At 40.2% G+C, this 19,826-nt stretch overlaps 1 protein-coding gene across 5 annotated transcripts in view; it reads right to left on the bottom strand.

Moving 5' to 3' along the window:
- The window catches only part of SYT14 (synaptotagmin 14), a 230,330-nt gene that overhangs the window by 76,347 nt on the left and 134,157 nt on the right, over positions 1-19,826 (bottom strand). For all 5 annotated transcript variants that reach the window (XM_021063880.1, XM_021063879.1, XM_005667888.3 and 2 more), the window contains one exon: positions 4,123-4,394. In XM_021063880.1, coding sequence (XP_020919539.1) covers positions 4,123-4,394 — 272 coding nt within the window. The remainder of the gene's footprint in view (positions 1-4,122; positions 4,395-19,826) is intronic.

Genomic DNA, 19,826 nt, shown 5'->3' on the forward strand with positions numbered 1-19,826 from the left:
AAATACATACTTCAATGTGTATCCCTGTTCATTCTGGAGAAAAATACTAAATTTTTACATTATAAACAATACCACGGATAGCTCAGCATGTGGCTGGAGGGAAAGAGAACATAAATAAAAGTATAATGCTACGGGAAAAACTTGGTCCCATTTTCAAATTTGTTTATTCCCCAAAGCCCCCATCTGTAAAAAAATGTTAACACACTAAGGCTTGAAAATCAACGGAAATGTGAAGGTATAAATACTTTTCTCCTTGTTTAGGCCTCAGAGTATTTGTAGCCGAACACTTATTTTCCCTAACACATGACTTCAACTTTTAACCAGAATGTTAACCTACATATTATTTTCTAATATGAATTACTGTTGAAAATGGCAGAATACATATTTGAAAAGTTCAACAAAGTATGAAACTACATATTTTAATTATAAGGTTAAAAGAAATTGTACCCACTTTGCCTGGAACTGTCTCAAATTCCTGCTAGTCTATCTGGAATGTAACAGAGTTCAATGAGTTACCGTCAGTGCCAATTCAGGTCTCTGACTTTTCAGCTACACCAGTTTGCCCCTTGAAGCATTTTAATAAATCTTAAGTGTTTTGCATTTTAATATGCGGGCCTCTTTTATAATCTTCTAAATTTTTCTGAACTTTTATTTATTTAGCGCCTATTGCAGGAGGTAGGCACTACTACTGATTTCCAGTAGCAGTGGCATTTCTCAAAAAAACCTACCCGGGTTTCAGCCAGAAACACATTGTCTGGCAAGAGACTTTATTTCAAAACCTTCCTTATGGCTGACGTGGCCATGAAACTCCAGTGTAGCCCATGGGAGAGAAAGAGGGTTCTGAATGAAACACCGGGGTCAGGTTTACCCTCTCCCGGGTTCTTCCCACAAGGCGATATGCAGACAGGATGTGTGTGGATCACCTTGGGCCACATGGGTTAGGACAACGCCCCAGGGGATGGCAAACTGGCTAAAAGTAGGAACTGGGCTCCTGAAAGATGCTGCAGCACCGAGTGACCTGTTCACCCAGGCGTGTCATCAGATAAACGACGAATAATCTTCTGTGGTTTTGTATTCGTATTTGCTATTGCATCTGTCTCCTTGTTATGGTGGCCTAACACATACCCTAACTATTGCACCTGCTATGTGCCAGGTGATATTTTAGGTGAGAGGGATACCACAGAGAATCAAAACGACACAAGTCTTCGATCCTGAACTTTTACATGTCTGTTTACAATGACTCACTTGGAAGAAAAGAGGATGAGTGAAGGTGAATATTTCAGGAGCTGGACAAACTCTCATAGAAGAATTCAATTGCCTATGCAATATGACTACATCAGGGTAAAAATAGTCTTACGCTGTTAAATTTATATCTGAGAGAAAAATGTTTCAATACATGCCACTTCATAATTGCTAATTAAGGATGATTAATTACATGGCTTCGGTTTTCAATTAAATATTTTCTAAAATAGTGTCATGACAGCTAAGATTTTCAAGGTAATAAAGATTTTTATAAGGTGTCAGACAACTATTTCTGAATTTTGTTTCCCTGGGTGCCTCCCTATTCCCCTCTCCCTGACCCCAGGCAAGCTGACAACTCTTGTGAAACTGAGGGATAAAAGGGTGACATCTTTACAGATAAAAGCTACCATATGTATTCCTACCAACAGGCAATTAGAAAATAATCCTTTTTTTCAAGGTTCTGAGTCAATGTTTCGCATAGTCTTTAGGTTATCACTGCAGTTTATGAACTCCTTGCTGGGCCACTGGAACCCTCCACACTCCTCTCCAGGGTCAACTGTGTGTGGAGATCGGCTCTAAGACAGCTGGAACCTGGACTGCCCAGTAGGAAGATAAGGATTTTGTATGTGATAAGCAATCTAAATGTTCCTGCGACGTGTAGTGTGAATATATTCACTTTTGCTGTGGCAGACACAAGACAAGCAGGACAGAGGAGCCTCATGAGAGCGTTAGCACAAACAGCAAGCTTCTGATATACAGCTACAACTCAGGCTCTGTGAACTACAGATAATAAATAAGGAAGCAACTTGAGAGACATAAGCAGAGTTCAGAAGATGTGGTAAATACAGATAATAACTAAGAAAATAACTTGTAAGCTATGCCAAAGACAGAATAAGTAGAAAATAAGACAGAACAAATGACTGCTACCTAATGGAAAGGGATGGAAAACCCATGCTATTGTGATCATGTCACTGCTGGGCTGACAGCTCTGGCACCCATGTGTTAAGAAAGGCAGATAAAATCTACGTCTTTCCAGTTGACTACCTGGCAAGCTTCCTGGTGGCCCCGCACTTCTCCCGCAGAACAAGTATGTGTTTTTGGCCTTTGGCACTGTTGTTCAAATCTCAACTTTTGTCCATGTTTCCATGACATAATTAAGGAATGCTGATGGAGCAGAAAGAGTGAGACTGGACATAAGGACGTTATATCCTGGGATTTACACACTGTGGTCCTGTACCTACTGGCATCCTATCCTAAGTGTGTTCTCCGACCTTATCTTGCTCTGCTCACTTCTTGCTTTACATCTGAAATCGCTTAAGACACACATACACGTGCGCACATGCATACACACACAAAGTGTGATTTGAGCATCTTATTTTGGACTGTGAGTCCTCTGGGGTAGCCGAGGTGCTTCGATGGTCCCAGTGCTTCAGAGAAATTTCCCACATAGCCATCAGGTCAATAAGGGCAACAGCGGACTTGTTAAGAGCACTGCCTTTGCAGTTGGGCAGACTTGGGTTTGAATTCTAGTCCTACCATTAAGAGCTCCTTATACTTGGGCAAATGGCTTAACTCTGAATCTTCATGTTTTCATTTCTAAAATGGAAAATAACAACTTCTGAAGAGGAGGCTGTTAGAATTAAATGAGCTGACTACATAAAGCTTATAGCAAAACTGCTGGCACGACTGGTGATAGCTACTATCGCTGTTGTTAATCCCACAATCCAGGTTTCACTGTTAACATGCTGGCTATCTACAAAGTTTACAAGCCTATACAACAGTTACCTCGAATTTGTTCAGGTACAGAACACAGAGAAATAGTCTTTGTTGAAAATCATGAAATACTGCTATATTAAACTTATAACACCAATGTAGAATTTTCTTCTAAATTAGGTACTATATACTTAGAAATAGTAGAAAAGGTAAGTAACAGATAAATAAAAATAAATGACAGTTAAAAAGTGTTCCTAGAAATTATATAAGAAAAAGTTTAAGGAAATTCTATTCGTGGTTCTACTTTCATTATTTAATTTTGGCAGTAGATAAAATATTCGCCTAGTAAGAACACTGACACATTTTGCTCTATTATGAAATGCTGCCTGGGACACAAGTTGTAAGAACTTGCAATCCAGAAAAAAGCAAACCTAAAAGTAAACGCTGCCTTATGAAAACCTCTAGATTATCTTGACAGTTTTCATCATCATAGCAAGATTAGAATAAATCCTTTTGAGAACACGGAAAGACTTCAAAAGTGTAACACACCTATTTCCGTTGTTCTTGTCATATCCGTGCTCCAAAAAAGGAAATAACTTAAAACAGAATCAACCAATCACTCTGAATGCATGATGCCATGAGTTCAAATTTCATTAGTAAAGATGGGCACCACTTATTCCTATATAGTGCCTTTTATATAGTTCCTATATAAAAGGCAAACCATATTCTGAAGGACTTGTAAGTAAAACTTTAAAGGGCAATTTCCCACTAGTAAACATATCTAAATAAAACAATTTTAAAAATAAACACAAACATCAATAGTAACCCCAAGATGAAAGAAACAGGTTAAGTACCTCCAGAATGTTGAATTAAAAACAAAACAAAACAAAACCCTATCTTGAGGCTTAAACCTGGGGGAAGATACCTCTCAACGTCTTGCACATTGCTCTCATCCTTATCTACCCATCCTCCTGCGGCAGGGAGCTGAAGGATGGTTGGGACAGCTCCGAAAAATCTGCTGGATAAAGACTAGGTCAGACTAGAAACTGGTACCATAAGCCACAAAGGATTAAGACAGTGATAAAAACCTTCTGAGCAAGAGGAGAGGCACAGGATTTTATCTTCCGAACAACATTCCTTTACAAAACTCTATACGCTTTTACTTACTTCGGGGCTCAGGACTGCAGTGCTGTCACTTGGAACGTCTTCTTCATATCCTTTATTACGAAAACTTTCTATTTCATGACCTGCGCTTCCTTCACTCGGACACTTGTTATATGAGCATCTTGGGCTGTTGCTGCAGTGGGAAAATTCACACTTACTGTCCCCAAGTTCTGAGGGTGTACATGAGAGATGGGGAGACCCACTGTCATCCTGATACGGTGGCGGCTGCAGTTCATCCAGGGGGGGTGTTCTCCGCATTCTCTGGATGCAGTTTCCTGATAATGATTAAGAAGCTGGTCACTGTTTCCAATTAGCCTCACCATGCGGTACAGTCCACAGTAAGTGTAAATAACTTGAAAAAACTGGATTAAAATTTTTGTGGCAAAGTAACTACTAGATTTACTAATGAGTTTTGAGTTTTCTTTTTCCTTAGTTCAGATACAGAATGAAATAATCTGGTTTCTCATTCCTCTCCTCCTGCATAATAAGATTAGGAAAAATAAAAGTCACGTACCAAGAAAGATTCCGCTGTATACTATAAATATGGGAGAGTGGTGAATCCTAGTGAAATAGATTATTTATTTAGTCCTCTCTTTCAAAACACTCCTAAAGCACACAAACTTCATCTCTTGCTTTACGATCTGTGACCTCTCTAGCCACAACAGGTAAAAAATATGGTAGGGAAAAGAAGCAGTAACATTTACTTTCTTCCGTTACTGAGATGAATTTAAACTGGCATTCGCTTTAGTGTCAGAAACCAGTTTTGCACGTCTATCCTAGATCCAGAGTCCTGGAATGTGGCGCACACTGCAAACCAAGGTCTAGGCTCTCCCCCATCAGCGCAGACGGAAGTCTGCACCCCGCCCCCCTCCACTCTGAGGAGGCCACTCCTTGCTCACCCCACCCTGCATCTGGGTGCTTCTAGAGTAACTCGCCACCTTGTATACAGCAGGCATTGCCACCCCCCGTGGTTCATCTGAAACTGCATTTTCTTTCACTCTCAAATCATGCTTATCGTTTTCACCTCAAAGATTAACCTAAATGAGTGAGACTAAACATGTCCGTGAACAGGAAAAAAAGAGGTGGGGGCAGGAGGGCATGGAAGGAAATACAGTTCAGGCTACAGTTTAAGACTAGCTAGGCCTCACGACAGCACAAATTGTCACCAATACATTGCAAATCAACTATACTTCAATAAAACTTTAAAAATGAAAAAGGAAAAAAAAGTACAGCTCAAGTCTTTGTAGGTAAACCCTGAACGCAGTATCAGATATTAAATTTCAACACTGCTTATTTTTCTTTTAATAGACGGTGAATCCCCTTTCTCCAAAGGGAATCTGAAAAAAGGTAGTTTGTATTTTAAACTTTATCATGGAGTTTAGTTCAAATGTTCAAAAGGTTTTCTGTTCTTCCTGAGATAGAAAAATGTTACATAACAACTATAAAACTAAATTACCACAATGGCTGGTTCAAATGAAAAACACTAATTTGCATGAACTTAGCACAAATTTACATACTTGCTCTGAAGCCCTAATTTTGGAAAAAGTAAATGTCTCACCATGTGAGTCTAATATATCAACTTTAGAAAACTTAAGTGCAACACAGAAAAGTCAATGACTTCATGTAGTTGAAGCTAAATTTGACAAGAAAAGATAGATTTAACAGAAGGATTACAAATAGTAGCCAATGATACCCAATATTCCAGATTTCAGAAGGGGGCTTCCAGGAAAGCTTTTGTTCTCCTGATAAAAGCAGTCAGGCTCAAGTGTCATGCCCCTTTTATTTACTGGCTTTTCCCCTTCCTCCTGCGTGAAGGTGTAGCACTCATCTTGTAACCAAGAAGGAACAAGCATGAGAATGAATGAATGATAAGGATGACAAAGAAGCAGAAAAACAGAATCTGGGCATCTAAAGCATCACTACGTAGCTATCTGCAAACTTCTTGATGCCTGATAACAAATCCTCATTTGTTAAAAAAAAAACAAAAATCAAAAAACTTGATATTTAAATTTTGTTTCTAAACATATTCTCTACTGATAGTTTTAACATCATTAAACCAACATCTCTTCCTCTAAAATGTATATTTAATCAGCCATTGAATTATAAATTAAATGATTATACCTAAATATTTACTGTTATATGAAGTTAATTAAAATTTTCCCAAGGTAGTGCTTCTAAGAATCAGCATACAATCTTTTCCTTTACTTTAGTTTTTTCAGAAAGAGAGATGATCTTGCCCAGATATCTCTCAACATATTATACCACAGATCTCACTGGACGAAACTGGGTCACATGTCTATTTCTAAACCCATCTACGGTAGGAGAAATGTGATTATCATGGTTGGCTTAGATTAATCAGAAGCCATCAAACTGAAGCTGGGGATGGGGTCAGTTTCACTACTCATATCTGTATGGAAAAGAGTAAATGCCACTCATGAAGAAAAAAAGAGAGAGGACTCAAATTAGAACTAAAGGAAGAGAAATTACAACTGATATCATAGATAAAAAGGATTGTAAGAGATTACTATGCAAAACATGCCAACAAATTGGACAACCTAGAAGAAATGGATAAATTCCTAGAAACATACAACCTACTAAGACTGAATCACGAAGAAACACAAAATCTGAACAAATCAATTACTAGTAAAGAGACTGAATTAGTAATCAACTTCCCAACAAACAAGTCCAGAATCAGATGGCTTCACTGGAGAATTCTACCAAACACTTAAAGAAGAATTAATACCAATCCTTCTCAAACTCTTACAAAAAACGAGAGGAGGGAAACTTCCAAGCTCATTTTACCAGGCCAGCTTTACCCAAGCCAGATAAGGACACTACAAAAAAAAAAAAAAAAAAAAAAAAAAAAAAAAAAAAAAAAAAAGGCCAGTACTCCTGAAGAATACAGATGTGAAAGTCCTTGACAAAATATTAACAAAATGAGTTAAATAATACATTAAGAGGATCATATATCATGATCAAGTAGGATTTATTCCTGGGAGGTAAGGATGGTTCAATATATGGAAAAAGGAAAAAATCCACTTACAATTGCGTTAAAAAGAATAAAATACCAAGGAATAAATATAACCAAGGAAGTGAAAGACCTATATACTAAAAAGTATAAGACATTGATGAAAGAAAGTGAAGAAGACACAAATAAAGGAAAGATATTTTGGGTTCATGGATTGTAAGAATACTGTTAAAATGTTCATACTACTCAAAGCAATCTACAGGTTCACTGCAATTGCCATCAAAATTCCAATGCCATTTTTTCAGAAACAGAAAAAACAATCCTAAAATTTGAATGGAACCACAGAAGATTCCATATAGCCAGAGCAATCTTGAAAAAGAAGAAAGCTGGAAGTATCATATTTTCTGACTTGAAAGTATATTACAAAGCCATAAGAGTCCTAACAGTATGGTATTGGCACAAAAACAGACACAGATGAACAGAACAGAATAGAGTCCAGAAATAAACCTACACACATATATGGTCAATTAATTTACGACAAAGGAGCCAAGGATATGCAGTGGGGGAAAGAATAGTCTCTTCAGTAGACAGCAATGGGAAAACTGGACAGCCACAGCAAAAGAATGACAGTGAACTACTACCTTAAACCATATACATGAATCAACTCGAAATGGATGAAGTACTTGAACATAAGATCTGAAACCATAAAGTTCCTAGAAGAAAACACAGTGGGTAAGCTCCTTGACATTTGTCTCGACACTACTTTATTTTTTTTTTTTTTTTTTTTTTTTTTTTTTTTTTGTCTTTTGTCTTTTGTCTTTTTGTTGTTGTTGTTGTTGTTGTTGCTATTTCTTGGGCCGCTCCCGCGGCATATGGAGATTCCCAGGCTAGGGGTCCAATCGGAGCTGTAGCCACCGGCCTACACCAGAGCCACAGCAACGCGGGATCCGAGCCGCGTCTGCAACCTACACCACAGCTCACGGCAACGCCGGATCGTCAACCCACTGAGCAAGGGCAGGGACCGAACCCGCAACCTCATGGTTCCTAGTCGGATTCGTTAACCACTGCGCCACAACGGGAACTCCGACACTACTTTAGATCTGACATCAAAAGCAAAGATAACAAGGAGTTCCCACTGTGGCTCAGTGGTAATGAACTTGACTAGTATCCATGAGGATGTGGGTTCAATCCCTGTCCTCACTCATTGGGTTAAGGATCTGGTGTTGCTGGTGAGCTGTGGTGTAGGCTGCAGACATAGCTCGGATCTGGCACTGCTGTGGCTGTGGTGTAGGCTGGCAGCTGCAGCTCCAATTTGACCCCTAGCCTGGGAACTTCCATGTGCCACAGGTTCGGCCCTAAAAAGACCAAAAAACCCAACCCAACAAAAAACAAACAAAAAATGCAAAGATAACAAAAGCAAAAATATACAAGTAGGACTACATCAAACTAAATAGCTTCTGCACTGCACGCAACCAGTAAAATTAACTGGCAACTTACAGAATGCAAGGGGGGAAATATTTGCAAATCATATATCTGGTAAGGTGTTAATATCCAAAATACATAAAGAACTCACACAACTCAGTGAGAAAAACAAATAATCTGATTTTAAAATGGGTTGAGAAGCTAAAAAATGTCTTTCGAATAAATTTTCTTTTTCTAAAGAAGATACCCAAATAGACAACAGGTACATGAAAAGGTGTTCAAATCACTAATCATCAGAGAAATGCAAATCAAAACCACAATGAGATATCATCTCACACCAGAATGGTTATTATCAAAAAGATAAAAGAGTAGTTCCTATTGTGGCTCGGTGGTGAAGAACCCAACTAGCATCCAAGAAGATGCAGGTTTGATCCCTTGCCTCACTCCGTAGGTTAAGGATTTGGCCTTGCCGTGAGTTGTAGTGTAAGTCACAGATGCATCTCAGACTTGGTGTTGCTTCGGATTCGACCCCTAGCCTGGGAACTTCCATATGCCATGAGTGTGGCCCTAAAAAAATAGGTAAGAGACAACAAATGCTGGCAAGGATGTAGAGAAAAGGGAACATTTGTGAACTGTTGCTGAGAGTGTGAGCTGTTAAAGCCACTATGGAAACAGTATGGAGATTCCTCACAAAATTAAAAACAGAAATACTGTATGATTCAGCAATTCCATTTCTGGGTATTTATCTGAAGGAAATGAAATCACTGTATTGAATAGATACCTGCACCTCCATATTCACTGCAATATTATTTCTAACAGCCAAGAATGGAACAATGTTAAGTGTCCATCAACAAATAAATGAATAAAAATAATGTGCTACTTATACATAATGGACTATTATTCAGCCATAAAAATGAAGAAAATCCTGCCATTGGTGACAAAAGGGATGGACCCTGAAGGCATTCTGCTAGGTAAGTAAGTCAGAAAGAGAAAGATAAATACTGTATGATGTCACTTACATGTAGGACCTAAAAATCTGCATATTCATAAATACAGAGCACAGATGGGTGGTCACCACAGGCAGGGCTGCGGGAGAGGGAGTGGAGAGGAGGGTGGGTGCAGGGTACAAACCTCCAGGTCTAAGGAAGTTATATGTCAATGATACCTCAATAGAACCGAGAAAAGTAAAGAATGACTCACCACTTCCTTTCCAAAACCTTACACACTATTGTGAGTATAAAAATATACACATACATTAAACAAAACAAAACAAAAAAGCAGATGGCTACAGATTCCAGGAAAGAGGAAGATGAAGGATGTTGGCTAGAAAAACCAACAGCATCAAGTTCTAGCCTTCCTTATCCATCAGTCTGGCAACTGATTTTAGTTTTCATTTTTAGTAAAATATCTTCTCTCTCTGTGGCTCTTTTTCCTCCATAGCTGTTGCACTTTTTTTTTTTTTTTTTTTTTTTTTTTTTTGCTTTTTAGGGCCTCACCCACAGCACATGGAGGTTCCCAGGCTAGGGGTCAAATTGGAGCTGTAGCTGCCAGCCTATGCCACAGACACAGCAACTCGGGATCTGAACTATCTGTGACCAATATCACAGCTCATGGCAATGCTGGGCCCTTAACCCACTGAGCGAGGCCACGAAGCCTGCGTCCTCAGGGATACTAGTGAGGTTCGTTACTGCTGAGTCATGATGGGAATTCCACGGTTGATTTTTTAATATACCAGGTCCCTGTCTAGTTGCCAACAGCTACAGTAATGACACAGCTGACCTCCAGTCACCTGGCTCTAATTCAGATTTAGTGTTGTGCTTCAAAGACCAAGGCACATTTACCCAAAGAAGTTTAGTGCTATTTAAAGATGCTAAGTAGGTTCCAGGGGTAGACTTCAAGACTGTTTGTGGATTTGAGAGAAACAATTTTAAAACTGTGAACTGGAATATACAAAATATTCTGAAACATACAAATTATATAGAACATACATATAAACAATGGGATATATAAATTATTTATAGACGTTTACATAATTATATATTATTGTATAAATCCTCAAAGCTTTGAAAAGAGTGACTCCATGCTTTTTTCTGGCCATGCCCATGGCATGCTGAGGTTCCCAGGGGTCGAACCTGCACCACAGTAGTGACCCAAGCCACAGCAGTGACAGCGCCAGATCCTTAACCTACTGAGCCACCAGGGACCTCCACCACACTATTCCTTTACTTTCCATTTTGCTTTTGCACTTTACTTTTCATTTTTTTTTGTCTTTTTGCTATTTCTTGGGCCGCTCCCGCGGCATATGGAGTTCCCAGGCTAGGGGTTGAATCAGAGCTGCAGCCACTGGCCTACGCCAGAGCCACAGCAACGCGGGATCCGAGCCGCGTCTGCAACCTACACCACAGCTCATGACAACGCCGGATCCTTAACCCACTGAGCAAGGGCAGGGACCGAACCCGCAACCTCATGGTTCCTAGTCGGATTCGTTAACCACTGCGCCACGACGGGAACTCCCGCACTTTACTTTTCAAAGTGAAGAATAACAAATGTATCTGGAATAGAAATTTTATTAAGAAAATAGTTATGAGGATTTCTCCTTTTAAACTTCTGAAATAATACCTTTTTTCTTATTTGACAACCATTCCATATTGTCTATATGGTGTACTGAGTAAGACTTCACTTCAATTTAATTAATATTGGAAAAATGTTAAGATGATTGTTTTATACAATAATATAATTTATATTAGAGTTGCTAAATTATACTGTAAACATCCAATCTTAAGAAGACATTTCTAGTGGGACTATCAAATACCCAAATGACGATGCCTTACTATTACTTTATTCTTTGTTTTACAACCCGATTTCATAGTCTATTTTATGGAAATGATATGAGCATTTAAAATTTTCATTTGCATATTGTACAGTACCTACAAAACAATACAGAATATCTTCCTACTGTGGAAAAAACAGTATGCATGCATATCTAGAAAATGACCTGTAGTTCTTAACGTTTTAAGACAGTGGTTTCCAAAGCTTGAGAACTGTAGCTCTAAAAAGTGGTGAGTATTCAGTATCTGTAGAATTCACATTTACTTTCAAATGCATGTGGAAATTTGACAAAATTGATGATATTGGGTAATAAATTAAAGCCCAAAACATTTCACAAAACTGGAAGTGTAAACAGGATGTTTTCTGACCACAGTGGCACTGAACCAGAAATAAGAAACAAAAATATAACTAAATAAATCTGTACAAATCTAGATAAAACAACTAGAAATTAAGATAAACTTCTAAATTGCCCAAGGATCAAAGAAGAAATCACAATAGAAGGGAAATACACTGAAAATAATGACAATAAAAATAATCCATATAAATACTTGTAGAATGTGGCTAAGGAGGAAATTTTCAGGCCTAAGTGCACACACACATTGGGCTGGGTGGGGGAGAGAGGAAGGCTGAAAACAAAAACCCAAGTACTCGTTTCAAGAGGTAAAAATTAAAAAACAAGTGAAACTCAAGGAAAGGAGGATGAGAAATAAAGAACAGAAATCAAAACTAGAAGACACACACACAACAGAAAGCATCAGCAAACCAAAGTAAAATTCCTTGAGAACGCTAATAAAATTGAGAAGCTGCTAGAAGAGACCAGGCAGGAAGAAAAGGAGAGATGGCGTAAATTATTAACATCAAGAATAAGAAAGAGGACATCCCTTCAAATCCTTCAGACGTTAAAAAGACAGCAGGCTTTCCCTCCGCTGTCCCCCCCTTTGGGAATGGATTCAGCAGGGCAGACGGAGGTGGCAGCCTGCACTGGTAGAGGCACGAGAAGCCGCAGTGGCCCAGAGCTGTGCGTCAGGGCCCCAGTGGGGTGAGGAGGGCCTTTGGGGAGAGGCCAGAGGTGAGGGGTCAAAGCTTACATAGGGTAAAGAGGGCATCCACCCATGGGGCAGCCTTATGCGGCATGAAAGAGCCTAAGCTGGATGAGAAGGGCCCAGCACGCGGAGCCAGAGCCTCAGCAGGGTGAGAAGGCTCCCCACGGTGGGCCAGCCAAGCCTGAGGCAAGAGAGGCCAAACAGAGCAAGGAGTGTGTCTACACTGAAGGAAAGGGAGTCAGAGCCCAAGCAGGATCAGAGTCTTGGAGGAGCGGACCGATGTGGGCGGTCAAGCCCAGGGGCTGAGGGAGAAATCCACACAGACAGGTGGCCTGACACAGGAAAACCAGAGCCCGGGCTGCACGAGGAGGGGCCTGACACAGGAAAACCAGAGCCCGGGCTGCACGAGGAGGGCGTCCACATGTGAGAAGAGCCTAGAGTGTGCTGTCTAGGCCCAAGGAAGGTGACTCCACGGGGAAAAGCGGCGTCCTGGAGCGTGGGGTCAGAACCCCCGCAGGTGACTCCGCGGGGAGAAGGCGGCGTCCTGGAGCGTGGGGTCAGAACCCCCGCAGGACGCTGGCGCTCAGGTAGGATGAGGACATTCGACGTGGGACAAGCTGGCCTGGGCTGCCCGAGCCCATGTTCTGCATGAGGTCATGAGGACGTCCACACGGGGAAAAGGCTGCGTGGGATACAGGGCTCGTGGGCAGGGTGATCAAACAGTACACACTCTGAGGTTAGTGGGAGCCAGGCCTCTCAGTGTTTGAAAAGGGAGCTACAAATACGGAAAGGGAAAAACGGGGATCACCTCTGTGGTACTTGATTAGAACTGAGTAAGTGTGAATTCAGTTTTTCAGTAACATAAAAATATAATGTAAATATGCATGTAAATGTGTACACACACACACACACACAGCATCCTAACTCTAACCACTGGAGGGCTTAAGAAGACCACCTAGATAGCAATGAGCACACCTAGGGGCCAGACCTTGGCTTCTACATCAGGTCTTCACCAAAATGAACCAGGACTCCAGGAAGAAATGGCTCTTTCCAGGGCTGGGAAGGGAGAAGCGAAAGACTAGCCAAGAAAAGCTTATTGTGTTGACTGTAAGGACACACTCAAGGAATGATGGGGTCATGTCAAAAGGATGAAGACACCAGCTTAAAGGGGCTTGCCCTGACAAAACCCCACTAACGATCTGAACTTCAAAATAAATAATTACAACTGATCATAAAACTTCGAGGAAAAGAGGAAAGCATAAGTCCATCTAGATAAATATAATAAACTGAAAGAATTTTGAGAAACAGATCATTTGTGTAGTTACAAAGTAGTGACAAAGTACCTTTCAACAAAGGACTTAATTATCCAGAGTAATTTAGTGGAGAAGCCTAGTTGACACCTCCTTAATGGAGAGATCGAAGTGAACATTCTGAGTCAGAGGATACATCAAAATTGTGCATCACTTGATAAAACGCAACATCGCACCATTTCTGTTGTATTTCGGCTTGAGCTGCATAACCTGATCTAATTACGAGGAAAATCAGAAAAACTCGGATATTCTAAAAGACAAGTGGCCTGTAATCTTCAAAAGGGAATGACTGAATTGTTTAGACTGAAGGAGAATAATGAGATGTGGCAACTAAATGCCAAGGCCAACTTTGAACTAGATCCTTTCGCTATGATGGACATTATCTGGACAACTGCTAACCATGAGTGGGCTCCAAGAGTTAGATGGTAATAATATGTCAATGTTAACGTCTTAATTTGGATGGTTGTATTAAGACTATTTAAGAGCAGGAGTTCCTGTCGTGGCGCAGTGGTTAACGAATCCGACTAGCATCCATGAGGTTGAGGGTTCAATCCCTGGCCTTTCTCAGTGGGTTAAGGATCCAGTGTTGCCGTGAGCTGTGGTGTAGGCTGCAGATGCGGCTTGGATCCCGCGTTGCTGTGGCTCTGGCGGAGGCCGATGGCTACAGCTCCAATTAGACCCCTAGCCTGGGAACCTCCATATGCTGCGGGAGCGGCCCTAGAAAAGGCAAAAAGACAAAAAAAAAAAAAAAAAAAAAAAAAAAAAGACTGTGTGAGAGCATATTTTTGTTTGTAGAAACAAGGTATGGGGGGGGGGTAAAAAAGCATCAGATCAGCAAGCTATTGACCCTCAAATGTCTCATGGTGGTAAAAGGGGCCGGGAAGTTGTTCTGAAAATGCAAGATGGATTTAACATTAGAAAATTAATCTATCAAATTCACTGCATTGAGAGAATAAAGGTTAAAAGCAATGTGATAATTGTAATAGATTTTTAAAAGCATTTGATTAAATTCGTTATTCATTCATGATAAAAAAAATCTCTGTGCAAACAAGGAATAGAAGGCAATTTCCTTTAACTCATAAGGGGTATCGTTGAGAGTCCTACAGCAAATGTCATGTTTAACAGTGAGATGTGGAAAGCTTTCCCTCTGACATCAGGAAAGTTACAAGGATGCCTGCTCTCACCACCTCTATTCGGCAATGTACTGGAGAGTCTAGCCAGGGCAACCAGGTGAGAAAAAGAGGGGTGCAAAAGGATTGGAAAAAAAGAAAACTGTCATCACTCTCAGAGGATGACTATGATCCAGAAACCTCAAAAGAACTGAGAGAGAATCTACTAGAGCTGGTAAGCCAATTTAGTAAGGACACTGGACATGAGATCACTATTTTAAAAAATCAACCGAATTCTACACGATGGCAACAAACAATTAGAACGTGAAATTTAAAAACAATCCCACATACAATAGCATCTGACAACATGAAATACATAAGAATAAATCTCAGAAAGCATCTTGCTACTATTTTTGTGGTTCTTGGATTTACAATTAGAATGCATGCTCTGTGTAGAATCCATACTTTTTTTCGAGGTAATAGCTGATTTACGATGTTGTGCCAATTTCTGCTGTACAGCAAAGTGACTCAGTTATACACATTCTTTTTCATATTACTGTCCACCCCAGGAGACTGGATGGAGTTCCTGGGGCTTAGGCTCTATCGGTTCTAAATGTAATAGCTTGCAGCTACTAATGCCAAGACTCTGCTCCATCCCAATCCCTCCCCTCCCCCGTGGCAGCCACGAGCTGGCAGAATCCACTTAGGCTTTCCAAGCACTGGCTATACGCTGTCGGAAGGGACACGCGGAGACCACTGGACTTTCCTTTCTCAGGCAACCAGAGATCCCAAGGGAAGAGCACAGCTTGGTCTCAGTCAGCGACTTGAGAATTGCAGCTTTGGAAGTTCCTTCGGTAGGCTGGCCTCTGCAAACACTAACAGGCCTGAATAACAAGGGCAGATGATCACAAGCTTAACGAGAAGATGACTTCGGGGTGGGGTCCCGATGGCAGAAGCGTACAGTGTGGTGCTCACATTCTCCCACAAACACATTCAAGAAAAATGTACAGGTAGAACGATTTGCACAGAACATCCACGGAAGGCTGGCAGAAGACCCTACACCTCCGCGACGGGCAAGAAACCCTCCACAGAACTGGGTACAACAACAGGAGGAAAAAGGAGAGAAAGGAAGAGAAGAAAAAGGAGTCAGGACAGGACCAGCCCTCTTAAGGGGGAGCTGAGACGGAAAGGGACCCTCAAAGTCTCAGACACAAGCGCGGCCAGGGGACAACAGGTGGCCTTCGGTGGCAGTGCCCTCCCCTGCGGGGGTGCCTGTCCACACACCCGTCGTGGGGGCGGCCACGCCCACCCGCGGCGTTGGCAGCGGCTGCGGGGTTTGCCTCAGCCGCCCACAGCCCACCCAAGGGGCACCCCTGCCTGGGAGCCCAAGGCGCGCCGCCCCCCAGCCCCTGGGGCTGGCCCCCCAGCGGCCAACCCGAGTCCTCTCCCCGGAACTGCCCTCCAGAGCTTGAGGCCCAGTACCCAGCCCCCACCCAAGTGTCTCAGGCTGCGGCGTCTGGGGGGGAGGTGGGTGCTGAAGGTTTGCTGGGCTGTCTCTCTGCCAGGGGCCTGGGGGGAGGCAGGAGGGAGTGGGGTGGACGGGCGGGGGGCGGGTTGGGGTTGATGGATGCAGACTGTACCATGTGGAATGGATGGGCGCAGGGGCCCTACTGCACAGCACAGGGAACAGTGCGTGACTGGGTCACTTGGCTGTACAACAGAAACTGAAGAAACACTTACATCAACTATACTTTAATAAAAAGCACAACAAATTAAATTAAAATACCCCCCAAAAAAACCCTAAACAATAAAAATGCAGTGGTTGGAAACTGGCCACATTTGAAGAAAGCAATAAATGTACAGACGCAAGGAGTTCAACAAGACTTAAGTGACCAGAAGAAAAATTAAACTTCATCTATACACGGTAAGAGATGATTGTAAACTTCTTGTTAGAAACTGTAAAAGCCGTAAGACAATGAGATGGCATCATTAAAGGACTGAGAAGAATTTTTTTATAACTGTCAATCTAGAATTCTATACTCAACAAAAAAGACTGAAAAACAAAGGCAAAGTAGAGACTTTTTCGGGCAAACAAGATGTCAAGAAATTTGTTGCCAGCAGACCTGAATTACATTAAATTTTTAAGTTCTTCAGGCAGAAGGAAAAAGATAATAGATGGCAATTTGGATCTACAAAAAGGGATGTGAGTAAATATAAAAGAACTTTTTTTTCCTCAACAGAATGACGGTGTAGCCATGAAGTTTATGAAGCCACACCACAGAGTATTGCAAGTGTGGCTCCAGACTACCACAATAAAAGAGTAAGTGCAATAACACAAGTCACAAGAATATTCTGGTTTCCCAGTTCATACAGAAGTTATGTTACTGTGTATACTGTTAAGTTTGCAATAGCATCATGTCTAAAAAAAGAATGTATATATCTTAATTTAAAAATACTTTATCGCTACAAATGCTAACCATTATCTGAGCCTTCAGCAAGTTGCAATCTTTTTTGCAATAGTAACATCAAAGATCACTGGTAACAGATGACCATAACAAATATAAACATGAAATGCTGGAATTTGAAATACTGCAAGAATTACCAAAATGTGATGCAGACACATGATATGAGCATTTACTGGAAAAATGGTGCTGATATACTTGCTTGATGCAGTTGCCATAAACCTTGATTTGTAAAAAGAGCAGTATTTTCTATTTTTTTTTAAAAACAGCAATAAAACGAGGCACGATAAAATGAGACGCGTCTGTATGCAGAAGAAAAAAATATGAAAGTAGCATAAAAAATGGAAGTATTCCGTTATAATTAATTTTATGTTACATATGAAATTGAAGATAGATTGTGATAAGATACATATGGTAAATCCTAGAACCACCACTGGAAAAATAAAGCACAGCTAATATGCTAATAGTGGAGAAAATGGAATTATAAAAGTACTCAATCCAAAATAAGGCAGAAAATGAAAAGTGGAGAAGGAATAATTAGAGCAAATGAAAAACAAATTATGGAGGGATTTGTACTCAACCACATAGATGCAGAATTGGCAAATCACACCCCATGAACCAAATTTAGCTGGTGGCGTGGGGTTTTTTTGTTTGTTTGTTTGTTTCTGTTTTTGTTTTGGCTGAGCCCACAGCATATGAAAGTTCCCAGGCCAGGGATCAAACCCAGGCGGCAGTGACCTGAACGGCTGCAATGACAACACCAGATGCTTAACCCGCTGCGCCACAGGAGAAGTCTTGTGGCCTATTTCTATGTGGCCTCTGAGGTAGAAAAGGTTTTTATATTTTTTTAAATATGAAATATTTAAAATATTTTAAAATATATGTAACAAAATTTATCCTTTTAAACATTTTAAGTGTACAGTTCAGTGACATTAAGTTCACGCTGTTGTACATCCATCGCTACTAGCCATGCTTTTTCATCTTCCCAAACTGAAACTTAGTACCTGTTAAACTACAACTCTCTAGCACCCACTCTTCTGAAGTCCTGCCAATCACCATTATCTTTTCTGTCTGTATGAACTGACAATTATAACTCATATAAATGGAATCATATCATATTTGCCCTTTTTTGTCTGGCTTATTTCACTTAATATCATCAAGATTCTTTCATGTTGTAGCAAATGCCAGAATTTCATTCCTTTCTGCGGATGACTAATATTCTATCTTATGTATATACCAGATTTTTACAGTTTCAAAGTGCTATAAGACACCTCATAAATACACTCAAAGAATATGTGGTAGACCCTACCTGTGGCTACAACGTCTAAAATATTTATTCTATGTGTTGTTAGAGAAAGCTTGTCAGTCCCTGATTTTGATAATTACACTAAATCTAAATGATTTAAATATGCCAATTAAAAGGCAAAGATTGCCAGATGAGATTTTTTTAAAGACTATATATAAAAGCAACATCTAAACATACTGTATATGAGAAACCTAAATTTAAATATAAAAGTATAAATAATTTAAAATTTAAAGGATAGAAAAAAATAATAAACCTACCATGCAAACATGAAATCAGAAAAGGCTGAGATAGCTATGTTAATAATCAAAGAAGAGTTCAGGGATAAGTATTAGCACCAGCAATAAAGAGGGACCTTTTCACAACAGTTTGAATCAATTCACCAGGAAGACATAGCAACCCGAGATTACAGCTGCGGTAAACTTGAAGCAAAGGAGAAAAAGAAGTTCACAATTATATTCAGAGATTTCAGAACTACTCTGTTGATAATGAATAAGAGATGTCGACTGAAAATCAGTAAGGATATAGATGACTTGACCAACAAAACCGACCAACTCTTTTTTGGCTGACACTGATAGAAAACTCCAGTCAACAACAGCAAAAATGTTTTGACCATATTCAACTTCATGATAAAACTTTTCAATCTCTGATTACAGGGTTTATAAAACATAACAAAATTTAGAAATCCCACAAGGCTAATAACACTTAGTGGTGAAATACTGAATGCTTTTTTTTTTTTTTTCCTGGTAGAATCAAGTATATGACAAAGACTTCCACTCTCACTACTTTTATTCAGTGTTTTAATCAAGAATATAGTTAGAGCAATAAGGCAAGAAAAAAAAAAGAGTCATAGACCTTGGAAAGGAAGATTTGCCAGTTACCCTTGACAGGAGTGTAGCATGACATTCAAAATTTAATAGATAGGTGATTACATGTGATCTACTTCATACTGGACAAGTTGGATCACACTGCTACCTGGTGTCCCTTGATCATCAAGTTTATACAGGTCTTCTGCATATTTTTAAACTAGGTAGTTTGCTTTTTTTGCTGTTGAGTTTTATGAGTTGTTTATATATTTTACAGATTAAGCCCATGTTGGCTGCATTGCTTGCAACTGTTTTCTGCCATTTCATAGGCTGTCTTGTTGGTTTTCTTTTATGGTTGCCTTTGCTGTGATTAGGTACCATTGGTTTATTTTTGTTTTTATTTCTTTTGCCTTGGGAGACTGACCTAAGAAAATATTTATAAGTTGACAGCAGAG

The sequence above is a fragment of the Sus scrofa genome, chromosome 9, assembly GCF_000003025.6.
Source record: "Sus scrofa isolate TJ Tabasco breed Duroc chromosome 9, Sscrofa11.1, whole genome shotgun sequence".
Classification (NCBI taxonomy): Eukaryota; Metazoa; Chordata; class Mammalia; order Artiodactyla; family Suidae; genus Sus; species Sus scrofa.